This window comes from Triticum dicoccoides, chromosome 2B (genome assembly GCF_002162155.2).
Source record: "Triticum dicoccoides isolate Atlit2015 ecotype Zavitan chromosome 2B, WEW_v2.0, whole genome shotgun sequence".
NCBI classification, from domain to species: Eukaryota; Viridiplantae; Streptophyta; class Magnoliopsida; order Poales; family Poaceae; genus Triticum; species Triticum dicoccoides.
Window position 1 is genome coordinate 703,519,796 of NC_041383.1, and position 16,202 is coordinate 703,535,997.

Sequence of the window (16,202 nt, forward strand, 5' to 3'; positions counted from 1 at the left end):
TCCTGCACTCCTAGCAACCCTATTGCTTTGAAGTTAATAGTCGGCCGTTCATTCTTAGTCTATTGATTATTGAATCACCATTCCGACATTGGTCGTGCAACCCAACCCGTATTTCGGGCGGACCGTTCAACCAATGTTTAATTATGTATGTTTTCCTCGAGCATATCCCATTTTATTGTTTAATCTGACAGATGTTATCCCCTTATCCACATAATTGTGGAGATCCATCTTTTGGATACCTCGTTAAATTATCGCTGAGTCCATCAGCCACCTCATCATCCTCTCCTTGGGTTAATGATGAACTCTTGTTAACGGAAATCACTTCTTAGTTCATTTCCCGAGAATCTTACAGTGGCATCCCGTCAATTTGTGTTGCACCTTTCTTCTCGGGCATCCTGAGCCTGAGGTATCCTGACACCCATCATATCTGAATCTCCATCAGATATGATGGTTGGAACATATTTTCAAGAGTTATAACATTGGTCCTTTGATGACCTGGTAACATGATGTCATGCCTAGCACCCCCCCCCCCTGGGTGGAGGACCTATTATTGTAGTATCCTTTTTAGCAAGTTTAGCCCTTCTTCCCTGAGGAAATTGTAAGACTTATCCTACAAGTTGTTCCTAATGGATCCTTCCTATATCCAAAGTCTGACCTTTTGCTTGAAGACCATGTCAATGCTATCTTGAAGCATGTCTATGGTACTCCAATTTTCAACAAGAACATTTGAAGCCCAATGATAAATGTTTCCTGCTCAATTATCCAAACACCGTTGTATGGGTAATATCATGAAATTTCTCTCCCCTACCTAAGGAGTTTTCTACATAATATCCTGTCATGGATATCATGCTCTCCTTGTCCTTGGGAAGGATATACCCCTGATATACGTGTTTAAGCACATTTTCCTTCCCGTTGTTTTGTTCAAACTTACTTGTAAACTACTTAACCGAGCAGTGGTAATCCCCTGCTTAGGTAAACACCTCGGTGTACCTTCCTGTCTGGTGTAACCCTGTTTCTACTGTTGATGACTTCCGGTAACCGCCGATGGACGAGAACTTTGCCTATTGGTCCGCCTCGTTCAACGAGCAGGAAAATGGTTCTCTTCGTCCCTCGCCCTTGGTACCGACATTGTTGACAACAAAACCGACAGGCTATCCTCTGACATACCTTGTTATCTTGACCGTGCAAATATTAGCGCCTTCCCGCTTTTAACCCACATGGTGGGCCCATAACCCACGGTTCCACAGGATCGAAACCTGACTCTCATGTACAACCCTGTTTCCAATGGTTATTCCCCACGCTTGGCTTCGTATTTAATTCATGGGCCACCTTCCTAGTGCTCTATTATGGTATCTGACGCAATACCTACTCTCGCTACTCTGAGCCCCTTTCTCACTCTGGTTCAGGCCTCGAGCAACTATCTATCCGCTTGGAACCTCTTATTGTACCTTCGTACCTTACTCTCGATGTATTTTATATGTTCAACTCGAGAGATACTCTTATGCTGATTCTTGGCTTAACCCCCAGATTGTTCCCTCATAAGCCTTTTTGTCGTAGCCGAGCTTCTCCTTATTGATTCGTTAGTACGTTGGATATCCCGAAGAAAGGATGACGGCTCTATCATGATGACCTGGAGCAGAGAAATGAAGACTTCAACGTAATGGGTCCACCTCTTCGAGAAGAGCAACCAAAGACGAGAAGATTCGTTAGAATTTCGTAACCAAATCCCTCCCCCCCTTATAACAGCTCCTAAATCTCGGGACGAGATTTCTCTCACCGTGCCCCACACGCCTTTGCGCCGAGCCCCCCCCCCCTCGTGCCCGAGTCATCCTCGCCCTGCGCTGCCTCCCTGCACCGATCACGACGGCCGTCGCGCCTCGCCCGTCCGCCCGTGCTCGCCTTCCCGTGCACACTCGCCGACGCCCCATGCTGAGGCTCCGCGCGCGCCGTGCTTGCCCACCGACCGCCCGCGTCGTCCGGGCTTGCCGTGCCCGTGGCCGGCGCCTCCCCCTGTCGATCTGGGCATTGCCCAATCGGGCCGGGTGCCTGCGCCCGTAGCCACCGCTAGGCCCCCCCGGGCCACTGACTAGAGGGCCCCGCCCCAGAACGGTTAAAAAAAAGAAAGAAAGAAAAGAAGGAATTAGAAATATATATATATATATATAATATATTAAATAAATAAATAAATAATAACTAAAATAATTAAAATATTAATTAAGTAATTAATTAAGTTAATTAATCTTGATTAGATTAACCTAATCACTAATTAAGCTAATTAATCTGTTTTAGTTAATCATAGAGAATGACAGGTGGGTCCCCCTGGACCCACATGTCAGGTTGACCAAGTCAACTCTGTTGACTGCTGATGTTAGCATGACATCATGCTGATGTTATTAACCTGTTTTTCGAATTAATTAAATAATTAATTAAATTCCAGAAATTAATAAAATCCTTAGAAAATCATATCTTTTAATCCGTAACTCGGATTAAAATATTTTCAACATGAAAGTTGCTCAGAACGACGAGACGATTCCGGATACGCAACCCATTCGTCCGCCGCACCCCCCTAACCTACCGAACTCGCAACTTTCCCCCTCCGACTCCTATGCCCGAAAACGCCAAACACCGGGAATACTTTCCCGGGTGTTTCCCCCCTTCACCGGTATCACCTCATACCGCAATTAGAACACGTCTAGCTCTGCTTGTTGTCCTGTTATGCACTTGCTTGCTATGTATTTACTGTTTCTCCCCCCCTCTTCTCTCCGGTAGACCCCGTGACGATGCTGATGCCCCTGTGGTCGACTACATCACCGACGACCCCTCTCTCTTGCCAGAGCAACCAGGCAAGCCCCCCCTTTGATCACCAGATATCGCCTATTCTACTCTCTACTGCTTGCATTAGAGTAGTGTAGCATGTTACTGCTTTCCGTTAATCCTATTCTGATGCATAGCCTGACATTGTTGCTACATCTGTTGATACCTTACCTGCAATCCTAAATACTTAGTATAGGATGCTAGTTTATCATCTTTGGCCCTACATTCTTGTTAGTCTGCCTTGCTATACTATTGGGTCGTGATCACTCGGGAGGTGATCACGGGTATATACTATACATACATACATACTATACAGATGGTGACTAAAGTCGGGTCAGCTCGATGAGTACCCGCAAGTGATTCTGATGAGGGGGCTAAAAGGACAGGTGGCTCCATCCCGGTAGAGGTGGTCCTGGGTTCCCGACGGCCCCCGACTGTTACTTTGTGGCGGAGCGACAGGGCAGGTTGAGACCACCTAGGAGAGAGGTGGGCCTGGCCTTGGTCGGCGTTCGCGGATATTTAACACGCTTAACGAGATCTTGGTATTTGATCTGAGTTGGCTACGAGCCTATACGCACTAACCATCTACGTGGGAGTAGTCATGGGTATCCCGGCGTCGTGATATCAGCCGAAGCACTTCAGACGTCAGCGACGGAGCGGCGCGCGCCGGATTGGAACGTAAGCCTGCTCTTGTATTAAGGGGGCTAGTTCTGCTTCCGGCCGCCCTCGCAACGTGCAGGTGTGCTATGGGCGATGGGCCCAGACCCCTGTGCGCTTAGGTTTAGACCGGCGTGCTGGCCTCTCTGTTTTGCCTAGGTGGGGTTGCGACGTGTTGATCTTCCGAGGCCGGGCATGAGCCAGGAAAGTGTGTCCGGCCAAATGGGATCAAGCGTGTTGGGTAAGTTGGTGCACCCCTGCAGGGAAGTTAATCTATTCGAATAGCCGTGATCTTCGGTAACAGGACGACTTGGAGTTGTACCTTGACCTTATGACAACTAGAACCGGATACTTAATAAAACACACCCTTTGAAGTTCCACAGACAACCCGGTGATCGCTTTTCCACAGGGCGACGAGGAGAGGATCGCCGGGTAGGATTATGCTATGCGATGCTCTTGGAGATGCTACTTGGAGGACTTCAATCTACTCTCTCCTACATGCTGCAAGACGGAGGCTGCCAGAAGCGTAGTCTTCGACAGGATTAGCTATCCCCCTCTTATTCTGGCATTCTGCAGTTCAGTCCACTGATATGGCCTCCTTACACATATACCCATGCATATGTAGTGTAGTTCCTTGCTTGCGAGTACTTTGGATGAGTACTCACGGTTGCTTTTCTCCCTCTTTTCCCCTTTCCCTTCTACCTGGTTGTCGCAACCAGATGCTGGAGCCCTGGAGCCAGACGCCACCATCGACGATGACTCCTACTACGCTGGAGGTGCCTACTACTACGTGCAGCCCGCTGACGACGAACAGGAGTAGTTAGGAGGATCCCAGGCAGGAGGCCTGCGCCTCTTTCGATTGTATCCCAGTTTGTGCTAGCATTCTTAAGGCAATCTTGTTTAACTTATGTTTGTACTCGGATATTGTTGCTTCCGCTGACTCGTCTATGATCGAGCACTTGTATTCGAGCCCTCGAGGCCCCTGGCTTGTATTATGATGCTTGTATGACTTATTTACGTTTTAGAGTTGTGTTGTGATATCTTCCCGTGAGTCCTTGATCTTGATCGTACACATTGCGTGCATGATTAGTGTAAGATTGAATCGAGGGCGTCACAACTAGACCGGATATTGCCATTGCAGTAAATTTACTGGCTAGACATAGTGCACCTCCAACAAAACACCATTGGGCGGGAGTGAAGAATATCTTCATATATTTGCTTGGTACTAAGGACCTTGGTTTATTATATCATAATAATCAAGACATGACCCTAGTTGGTTATACTAACACTTGATATCTATTTGATCCCCATATGCCAAATCACAAATTGTGTTTGTATTTTTATACGATGGAACTACTATTTCATGGAAGTCAACAAAATAGATTTTAGTAGCAACTTCCACTAACCACTCTAAAATAATTGCATATGAAGCCTCACAAGAGTGTGTATGGCTTCGTAGAGTGATTAACCATATTCAAACATCACACAATATTGGTTCATTAGATTCATCAACCTATTATCTATGAGGATAAGGGTGTATGTGTTGCTCAATATATTAAAAGTAATATCACAAAATATATTGCTCCAAAACTCTTCTTTCCTCATCAAATACAAAATAATGGAGAACTTGATATTCTGCAAACAAAATCTTGTGACAATCTTACAGATTTGTTCATTGAGTCTTTACCAATAGTTGTATTTTAAAAATACAATCATGGAATTAGTATGAGACGACTACGAGATTTGCAAAGTTTAAGGGGATAAAACTCCTAGAACTAAACTTATAAAATTATCATTTGATAATAAATATTGTACTCTTTTCTTTATGAGTTTTACAATGGATTTCTCATGTAGGCGTGAATGAGACAATTAATTGTACTAACAATATATCAAATTCCTGTTGTTCTCCCAATATTTTTTTCATAGAATTTTTTGGAATACATATGCAGTACAAGATCAAAGATTTTTAAAGTTTTCAAGATTGAGAACTACTCCCTCCTTCCCATAATATAAGAGCATTTTTTACACTGTCATGGGAGGTAGGGAGTATTAAGAAAATGCAAGACTTTCCAGCACTCAAGATATATAAAGATTCTCAAGACAATGAAGCTTAGAAACAACGTTGTCCAAGGGGGAGTATTAGGAGTCAATTAGCGTTAGATTTAGGGTAATTGGGCAGTCAATAGATTCTTTAGTATATCATGCCTGGTAATTGGGATCTTGCGTTCCCCCAATGTTGTGTATAGCGAACCGTTGTTGCGTCTCTTGTAAATGATGCCGCTACTTGTAATCGATATTGTAAGCGCCTATTCAGGAGATATAAATACACCTGATCCACTTCAATCTTTCTCTATATCTCTTCACAAAGGCAAGGACTTGTGTGTCCTTCGAGTGGTGGATCAAGCTCTCCAACCAAGATGTAGAACTGTCGCCAACAATTTGAATTTGGGTAAACAAACCATCATGTCTTCACCAAGCTTACGGGTTCTATTCTTTCATAGCTTTAATTTCAGCACTTTGTCGTGTTTCAAAGAATTTCTCCCTCTATCCTTCTTCTGTGATTGTTGTGAAGACATTTTAAGTACTTGTCATTTTGTTCCTTATTTTTGTTAAGTGTTGTACTAGTTATTCCCTGTGAAGGCTCTATCCTTATTTTATTGTTCAGTTCCATTGCATTCCATTGCTCTTTTTATTGCTTACTAATGTCTACTACACACTTCTATTTTTGTAGTGTCTGTTAGGCCTCAAGCATAGAGTTTTGTAGGACAACAATAAATTTCCCTCAAATGGATGACCTAACATTTATCAAGCAGCAAGAGGCGTAGGACGGTTGTATTCTCCTCTCAATCTGCAAATAAGATACAAGTAATCGTTTGTGTCCCCAACACACGTGGTACAGTTTTCATTGTATAGGTGCACTCGTTCGGCAAAGAGATTGATAAATTTGATGGTAGATAGATAATTTGTATGGTGGGTTTTTTTTTGTATTTTTTGAACAATCAAAATAGCAAGGTAATAAGATGGAAACATGGCCAAAACGAGGTTTGCAATTGTTGGAAACAAGGCCTAGGGTTCTTAGGTTTCATTAGCGTCAACTCTCAACATGATAACTTTGTTAAAATAATGATGTAACCTCACAAAGTTTCTTTTGACTGGATCAATTCCGGAAGAGATCTGTATGTGCGCAAATAGCAAACCACCTCAAAGTTCTCTTTCTAAATTTAATATATTAAGCCACCCCAAATGTCACCCTGTTAGCCCCAGAGATTATACTACACAAACACCATATGATCTAGTCGTTCAGTCTGTCTAATGAGTCACCCAATGTCTCATGGGTGTCTCCAGGGATTATACTAGACATGCATTTGTAATCTCATTAACTCCTTAAGTTCAAGAATATAACATGAATAAGATTTGATCCATAAAGGTACTTGTCACAATTGGTATATCATACAATTCAACTAATCATCAATGCCCAAGATCGCAATCATGATGGCAATGAGAGAGGGAGAGAGAGGGGGGGTGACACATCTCTACACCACAAACCTTCATCCTCGAAGGTGGACTACTCCTGGATCGCCATGGGAGCGGCAAGGGTTGATGTAGTGGTTGAAGATGAAGATTCTACCCTTTAGCAAAGTGCCAGGCCAGGGCAAAAACGAAGATCGCCTCGGAACGCGAAGTGGACAGGGAAATAAAACATGCTATTTCCCTGTTCACATAGATCACACCTCAATTTTGCAATTCTAGCACAAATTAAGTAGCATAAACTGGAAAATTTGTCATGTGCTATGCAACTACCTCGTAGGCTGATACTGGCATCCCAAAATTCGCCTTCTTCACTCCAAACATGTTGTACTGGCCACTTGGCCATGCCCGCAAGTCTCCGACACTTTGTCCTAGATGCCATCGTGCTCCTGACCCAAGACAACGCAAGGCAATCCACCTCCCGCAGTGCATCAATCACTTACCTAATCGGCACCGAAAGCAAACAAAATCGAACCAAATCAAACGAAATTCTGTGCTTAGCACAACATGCCACCACCAATGCCAGATTCGCGCATGAGCCGTGGTCGACGGAGCCGCCCCTCATTTCCGATGGAAACTCCCGCAGCCACCGCCGCACGTCGCAGAGGGGGGCAGTGGGGAAAGACACAGAAACACAGGAGGGACCCCAAGAAGGGCTCGCCGAAGAGGGACACTCAATCTCGCTAATGGCGCGCATGATCCGACCCAGTAAAGGGCTCCATGAAGACGGTGGCGAGGTTCGGCATCTACGACATGTCAAGGTGCTGCTGCGGCGGCGAGCTGATCGCCGTCGGCGGCGGCGCCGGCATCGGCTATGCCAAGTCAAAGCTGCTTGGCTCATTCCAATTCTTTCATTTCGTAATTAGATGTGCGCGGCGCATGCAGCAGAATCAGAACAGAGAGCTCAGCTTCCCCCATGCTCAATTGCTGCCGAATGTAACACGCTTTCGAGTTTTGAGATACCAATGTGATATACTACACCATTTGATATGCACTTTATTATTCAGACGAGGCACAAAATAATAATACTACACTGAGCGTCGGCCCTAAGAATCTAACTGCCAGCTTACAAAATATATACATCTTCAGGGACTACAGAACCGTAAAATGAACATATTTGCATTGGTACATGTTTGCGAAAACTGAAGACTCCCGCTAGAACAAACTTTCCCGTGTGCCACATTTGACGTCTGCGTGTCACATGCTGCGATATCATGATCAATGGATAAAGCAAACAGGTCACATCTCAGCCTATCGCAGAGGGATGCAGAAGCCCGATACTTCTTGTCAGAGCCCAAAGAATGGCTTCCGGAGAACGGCATGTGCAGTGAGACATTGGCATGTCGCAAAACCTGGCAAACCCACTCCCGGAACTTCATCTGTTCTTCTCCCTGCCAGCTTAAAGTCTCAGTTCTTGCGCGCGGAATGGTACAGTTCCATGTAGTCCAGAGCAGGCCGGTTCCAGGACCAATCCTGCTCCATGACCCGCTTGCAGAGGGAGTGAAACCAGTCGCGAGCATCATACCATGTGGTGATCGCCCTGAAATGGAGCAGGGGGAACCGGAGGCATGAATTACGCTTTGTGTGCCGTTACAGTGCATGCAACTCTGGTGGGTTATACTTCTCTTTTCGAAAGAGGACTGATAGGTTATACTTGCCTGTCGAGAGCATAATCTACGCCATTGCTGTCAGCTCCTTCGAAGCTGAATCCGTTCGGCTCAAGGCCTTGTTCACGGGCCCGATCCTTATCATCGTCCACGTCAAAAACGGTATCATAAAGGCCTGCACACAATGCATTGCATGTCTTTTATTGCTAACAAGCGATGCAACACAACACAATGTCATGGAGATGTCAAGACATTATAAATACCTCCAGTTTTCCGAACAATTGGGATGGATCCATATCGCATAGCAGTAAGCTGTGTTAAACCACAAGGTTCGAAAATGGAAGGCACGAGAATGAAGTCGGCGCCAGCATATATCTACAACAGGATCATGAACTTTATTTAGTAAAGATAACCCAGTTCTAAACTTCTAATATGTGGGGCCACTGAAAGAGGACCTGAGACTTACTAAATGTGATAGTGGCTCGTCATAAGTTAAACAAAGCTTCACACGACCATCAAATTCACCATGCAGTTTAGCAGCTAAGTTGCTAAAGTCACCTTGTATGCGATGATCTGGAGCTGAGCCTAGTAAAACCACCTGTTGAAGAAAGACAATATGATTTAGTTTTGACAAGTTGGGCAAAGGCTAAATGCCAAGAAAGAACGCACAACAAGCTTGCAATTAAACATGGGGGGTGTTATCTAGTATAAGCGAGATACAAGACCTGTCCATTGCGTTCAAGAGTTCGATAAATTGCATGTTTGATAAGGTGAATTCCCTTCTGGGCTGTAAGCCGACTGATGATTCCGACTAGAGGGGTATCAGTTTGATGTAATCCAAGCTTCTCCTGCAATGCCCTTTTTGCAGAACTCTTACCCTCAACAACATTCTCAGAAGTATAATGGACCTGAAAAAGTATGACAGAAAAGGTTGAGCTGACAATATCCACAACAGTACTAGACAGAGCTCTCAGATTAAGTCCACGCTGATGGTAAATGCATGGTTATGGAATATGATGAATATAGTCGAATGATTAGTGTACCGGGATGAAGTTGTCATTATATGGATCCCAAATATCAGAATCAATTCCGTTGCGGATTCCATGGAATTTGAAATAATGAGGAGCAATAGAACCATGTCCAGACACTTCCTTTGAATATGTGTACGAGACCTGCAAAGGGTGGCCAAAACAGTATTAAACAAACAAGAAATACAATTTAAGGATATGTTGAAAGATCTGCTTTATCACAGGGATAAAGCAAAACACAGGCACTCACAGTTGTAGCCTTATCACAATGTGCCATTGCTTTGCCAATGTGATTTACTCCAAATTCAAGATTGTGGATGGTAAATACAACCCGACCATTTGGCAGCCCATTATGAACATAATGTTGCTTGTACAGCCAAGCAACTGGAGCACTTGACCAATCATGACAATGTATGATATCCTGTTAGGATGACAACACTTGAGTAATATGAGAAGTCAAGTAAAACGCCACAGGAGAAATCTATATAAGTAATATAACCCCCAATACTGTGATAGATAATGATATGGGACACAGCTTTGTACTTACTGGAGAAGAGCCACTCTGGAGAAGAAACTCCAGGGCAGAATGACAAAAGAAGCCAAATCTACTTTCATCGTTCCTTCCATAGACACATCCAACCCAAAACATCCTGTAACAAGAAATGTCAAAACAATCCTCTGTTATCACGTTTTTACTTGAACGAAACTGCAAAGGTTATTCCCAGATTTACGGTTCACACTGATGAAATTTCATTCAATTACTAACAGAAGTGAATATGTATGTTTTGCCTAAAGCCTCTACACATCTCGTCTATCTGTGTACTAGCATTGCAACTTGCAACAATTTAATTCTGAACAAAAGTTAAAAACAAGAAGAACTTAATTAAGATGGATACAAACTGAATAGCCATGCTCAACTCATTGGAATAACCAGTAAAACAAAGAGAAGAACATCAATACAAGATAATAAGTTAATAACTAAGGTGTGAGTAAAAGAAGCAATCAAACAACCTAACAAAAATGGAAGTTCTTCATCTCATAGTTAGTGTGACAAGCATGTATTTTGCTGTAAGATCTAAGTGGTATCTATCAGGTCTTAAAATGTAAGGACAGAGCTTAACATGAGGTCAAACACGGGATACTTGATAAAACAAGGATCCATCAACAATGTAGAGTGTGAAATGTAAACAAAATAACAACTGATAGAAAGTATATATTGGTCAAATATGGAGTATACACATACCCATTCTGCGGTTCCAAGAAATAAACGGAGATGCCTTCAACCTTTCCAAACCATACTTTTATCTCTGTACCACCCCAAGTAAAACTTTGACGGCAATGTAAATCCTTCACCTGCAACAAAAGAAAGGCAGCTTAGTGATGAAACATAACTATACTAACAAACACCACTCCCACCTATCAAGCAGCACATATAATGCTGAACAAAGAAGAAAATAGTAGTAAAACTAAAAACTGCTACAGGTAAATATACAGCAAACAAAGAAAAATATATCATGTTTCGACGAGAGGTACTTCGGTGCTCTATTCAGAAATGAGAGAGCAAATGTTAAAGCATGTTGGGATTGGCAACCACCAATTGAGTTACTAACAATTCAGTTTGTGGGAACTCTTTGAGACTCCAAAATCTCTAGTACAATTATGAAAAGGACATACACACATAGTGCCACGGTATAATTGTGTGCTATTATACTAGTGTAACTTGTTAACAGGGCCACTATAAGACCAAAAAGAAAGGAAGACACCAGAATAAAGTGCAGTATACAACTTACATTGCTTAGGTTTAAACAGTCATACTTTGGAAAAATAACCTCAACCTTGTGGCCTAAATCTTGAATAGCTCGTGAAAGACTAGTAACAACATCGCCAAGGCCCCCAACCTGTGACAACATTGGTCATTGTTGAACATGTCATCATTCTGTGTACCAAAAGAAGATGGTAAGAAGTACAATTACCTTTGCAATAGGAGCCATTTCTACTGCAATGTGCACAATATGCATAGGTGGTTCCTTCGCCATGGAATCAGACACAGGAATATGATAGTCCATCCCATCCCGGTTGTCATATATCCCACCTTCTTCCGACTCAGAGAAAACAAAGTCCATCATATATGCATCCAAAGGAACCCTAACTGGAAAATGGACAGAACAGTTAAAAGAGATGCAAAAGGAGAAAATTCCATGATAATACAAAAATTATTTATGGGTTAAATGAAAGCACAGATTGAAAACGATAGTCCAAAAACAAGTTGTGAAAAGAAGCAGCAGTAAGTTTCACATAAATTTGATAAGTTGGAAGAGGCTCTGTTTTACTTATATCAGGATCTGCATCTGCATGAGATTTTTTTCCTGGTAAATGAGGAGCAAGTAGTAGTTTGAGCTCTTCTGGCATAAGTCTACAGAGATTTATAGGAGAATATCCGTTATAAAAGTACGAATCATCACCACATAATACGAATCCAGCAAGTAGCTTTGGCAGAAAATATTCTGGAGGATGGATCTGACGGTACTTGATTGTGTATTAATAAAATGCATCAAAGAAAGGTTACTCAATCCACACCTGTAGCTTGTAAGTGTGAACCATTTTCTGCATTCACCATCTTTTGGGGCGGCAAAGGACCACTTGGATGAGTCCAACGGTTAAAGGAACATCTGAACCAAACTTCTGGACTTCCATTCAGCACTGTGTTAGAAGGATTGTATAGAACATCAACTGTGGTTCCTGCACGTACTTCAAGTGGCTCAGTATACACAATGTGTTTCTGTGAGAGAAGGAACTCTCTCATAGTCTTCTCCTTCATCTCAGCTTTCATCCTTGCAGTTATCTCAGCCTATTGAAACCAAACAAAAGGTAAATACCACAAGATCTTCTGTCGAAAGATCCTCTCTTTTTTTGCTTAACAAGTAGTCAAGTAGAAATTGGTATAACGCTCCTACATATATGCATTGATTCTCTTGAACTAACCTTTCTCCGACCAGCATCCTCCTTTTCTTTTCTTTCTCGCTGAAGCCTTTCAAATATCCTACGTTCTTCTTCCACCCAAAATAAGTCATCGGATATCCTCTTTGAAACGGCAGCATGAAAATCTTGCTTCCCATTGTTATCATACTTGTTTGCATTCCCGGGTGATCCATCAGCAAAAACCCAGTCCAACACCAATGCGCTTTCAGGTAGAGTAACTATACAGGGAGTAAAGTAAAGTGTAAGCTATATGCATGATAAGCAAAAAGAGCAAGTAAAGAAACACATGAAATTGGATCTTAAAACTCATTCACGAGAAAACATGTATTTAAGGAAAGAAACATTAGTATGTAATTTAGAGGGATAAGCAATGCCCAAGTTACCATGCTTGTTTTATGTCAATGCCATGATAAAATGGCTGTGTTCGGATAATATGAATCCTAATTCCTAAGAGATAAAATGTGTGAATTAACATACCATTTGCATACCACCAATCACCATCCTTTTCTTCAGATTTGACTAGCCTCTCAACAATAGAGGGCCCATCAGTCCAGTTATTGTAACCCCCATGCAACCAAATCTCATTTTTATGCTTTAGTGATCTCGAGCTTCGATTATAGTACAATCTGACCCTATCCCCTCCTTTGTATGTGCTAGGCTGTATATACCATAGATTATCGGCATATCTGCTGGCTAAACCCAACACATGCTGCAATCTATTCCTCGTCATCTCAACTTCAGCCTTTGCCTGTGCCCTGTCAGCCTCCATTGCGGCCCTATCTTCCTCCTTCCGGCGCTCCTCCTCAGCTTGTCTTTCCCTTTCAGCTTCTTCTGCAGCAAGCCTTTCAAGTTCCCTTTGCTTTTCTTCAAGCAAGATGTCCTCAAACGAGTGTTCATCAATGTCACTTTCTATATGCAGGACAAAATCATTATAACTGTTATTTTCATAGACGGTGTCACCATTAAAGAACACAAAGTCTAATCTGTATGCCTGCTTGGGTATGTAGAGCTTACAACACCACCAATCCCCAGTTAATTCACTTCTATGCAATTTTTCAGTGAAATGGTTCCATCTCCAACCATTGAATGCCCCTTTGATAAGGATATCAGGCTCACTTGCTAAGGCCGAGATGCTACGATTTAAGTAAAGATCAATAACTGAATCAGCTTCCACTAATTCAGGAAAAACAAAACACTTATTCCCAATCGAATAATTTTTATCTGCAAGCTCTTCAAGCCTTCGCTTTAGTGCTTGAGGATCAACATCCATCTGTACCTGTTCTTGCATCTCTGGTTCATGTTGTTCTTCATCCTCTGTTACCCTCAGTTCATCACCAGCAACCAATGGCTCTTCATTGGCATCTTTACTTGCCCCGACGCCATCTTCCGATGAAGAATGTTTTCTTGCCACGAGATTCTCGCTGGCTCTCTCCTCGACTACCGCTTCAGTGATATCTTGTTCGCTGGTGGTTTGTTCTGTTGTATCTTCTCTGGTCACACCAACAACTGACTGACTTTGTTCAGGAACATCAACAGCTGATATGTCTTGCTCATCAGAAGTAATTACCGATTTGTCTTGTTCATGAACACCAATAATTGATTGGTCCTGTCCTTGGGTGCTAGCACCCACCAGTGCACTTATTCTGACACGGTACCCCTCAAGTTCTCTGTCAATTGACTCAACATCCATGGAGGTGGAAGATGCTGATGACTGCTTCTGGTCAGCCTCTTCTTCAGTCTCAGATTCATCTACTACCTCCAGCACCACGCTGCTAGAAACATTTCCTGAGAAGTCAACCTCAGATGATTCATCTGCAGTACTTGTGTGCTCTGTTGCTTCATTAACAGACTCAGCATCCATGGATGTGGAAGACAATGCAGGAGGCTGCTTTTGGTCAACCTCTTCCTCGTTCACACCCTTCAGCTCCACGCTGCTAGAAACATTTCCTGAGAATTCCACCTCATATTCTTCCTCTGCGGTACTTGTCTGCTCTGCTGTGTCACTACTGAGAGTCCCATTGCTTGTGCCGAGATCACCGTCTTCATCAGCGCTGCTATGTTCAGTCTTCTTCGTGGAGGTCCAAGATTCGGCAGAAGGTCTTGGAGCATATCCTCTGGAGGCAGTGCCCTTGGGCTTAGGAGCTGATGATCTCCTCGGATTCCTCTTGGGATAATCTGAATAATGCAATGTTATGAGAACATGAGCTAAGCTGTATGGCCAGAGTAGTCATACGCTGACTTGTAACAAAATCAATCCTCGAACCTGAGCTTGCTACCATGCACCGAACGAGCCTGCTTCTTGTAAATCTGCTGCACTTGACGATAGACTGGAAAAGAAGAGAGAACGGTGTGGAACTGTAAATAAAGATCACTCGACTGAATTATTTATCACTGAACAAACTGGCAGAGCAGCCAAACAAATGCCCCAGGTTAAGAACCCCTCCCTCGCCTCGATTGCGGCTAGCAGAGCAGCAAAACCCAAAAAATTGCTTGATAGAAGCGCGAAACTGTCATAAAGAACACCACCCAGATGCAGAGATGGTACAACACCCACTGAAACCAAGTGCGCGCACAAATAACGCCTCAGATACCAGGCAATGGCAAGACGCACGGCAGGCCTGAACACCAATCGGATTTCTTCCGACCAAAAATGGGGCCAGAAAAACGCGAGCCAGTACGGACCAGAGAAGAGAAGACGGACCTGCGCGAGGCAAGGGACGGCGGCGGCGCTGGCGGGCCGCACGACCAGCACCGGGCGGCTCCGGGAGCAGAGCGGGCTCTGCGCCCGGAGAGCCATCTCCATTGCCGAGGGAAAATCAAAACCCGACCCCCTCCGCTGATCTCTCCCCCTCTCTCTCCCTCCCTCCCTCCCTGCACGAAGCTGACCGACCCCCCTTCCTTGTTTCCTTTTTTCCTGGCCTCTAAAATCTCGCGTCGGAATGCGCAGCCGTAATGACTGTCTGCACACACACACACACACACACACGCCCCCTCGATCGAAAGCGATAGTGTGCTTTCCCCTGTGTGCGCTTTGTGTGTGGCCAAAAACTACGCCTCGTATTATTTTCGTGCGGGGAATACATGTGGACGAGCGGGAGATGGGGGCTTCTCGGATCGGCTGCGCGCGGTCGTCCCCACACGACCTCTGTGGGCCCGGAGCTCGCGGTGTGGACGGCTGTTATTTGTCGGGAGGGCAACGTGGTCCAGGGATGGATGGGCGGACGACTCGTGTAGCATCTGCATCTGCCTTCTCAGCTCTGCTGGAACATTCGGTGTTTTCTCTTCTTCTTTTTTTGCATGAGAAATCTTTTCGAAGGATGCATGAGGGCCGCATGTGAAGACGTCGCAAAAATGACCATCTTCATACTTAAGCTGGAGGCGTCTAAGCTTTATTAATTGCAAACCCCCTTTACTCCACCGATCTAGCCTACGCATCATTCACCTGCTTTAAGAATCAGCAAGAAACCAAGCATGTGGTCTCCACCGTGCAAGCCCATGTCTGTGTGCAACCAGGCACATGGATACACAGACGGCACGACCAAGCACTAAACCGTGTACCAGGCCGCGTACTGATCCATTCTGCCTAGTT

At 43.9% G+C, this 16,202-nt stretch overlaps 1 protein-coding gene across 1 annotated transcript; it reads right to left on the minus strand.

The window, feature by feature from the left end:
- Window positions 1-7,967: 7,967 nt before the first annotated feature.
- LOC119365727 (starch synthase 3, chloroplastic/amyloplastic-like) lies at window positions 7,968-15,466 on the minus strand. The gene is made up of 16 exons (XM_037631375.1): window positions 15,315-15,466; window positions 14,877-14,940; window positions 13,091-14,788; window positions 12,617-12,831; window positions 12,212-12,482; window positions 11,608-11,783; window positions 11,425-11,532; window positions 10,878-10,987; window positions 10,182-10,284; window positions 9,885-10,055; window positions 9,650-9,778; window positions 9,332-9,514; window positions 9,073-9,204; window positions 8,870-8,981; window positions 8,658-8,781; window positions 7,968-8,539 (listed from the first exon to the last, which is right to left on the minus strand). Exons 1-16 carry the CDS (start codon window positions 15,414-15,416, stop codon window positions 8,407-8,409), a joined length of 3,831 nt encoding a protein of 1,276 aa, XP_037487272.1. The 5' UTR covers window positions 15,417-15,466; the 3' UTR covers window positions 7,968-8,406.
- Between the last annotated feature and the right edge of the window lie 736 nt (window positions 15,467-16,202).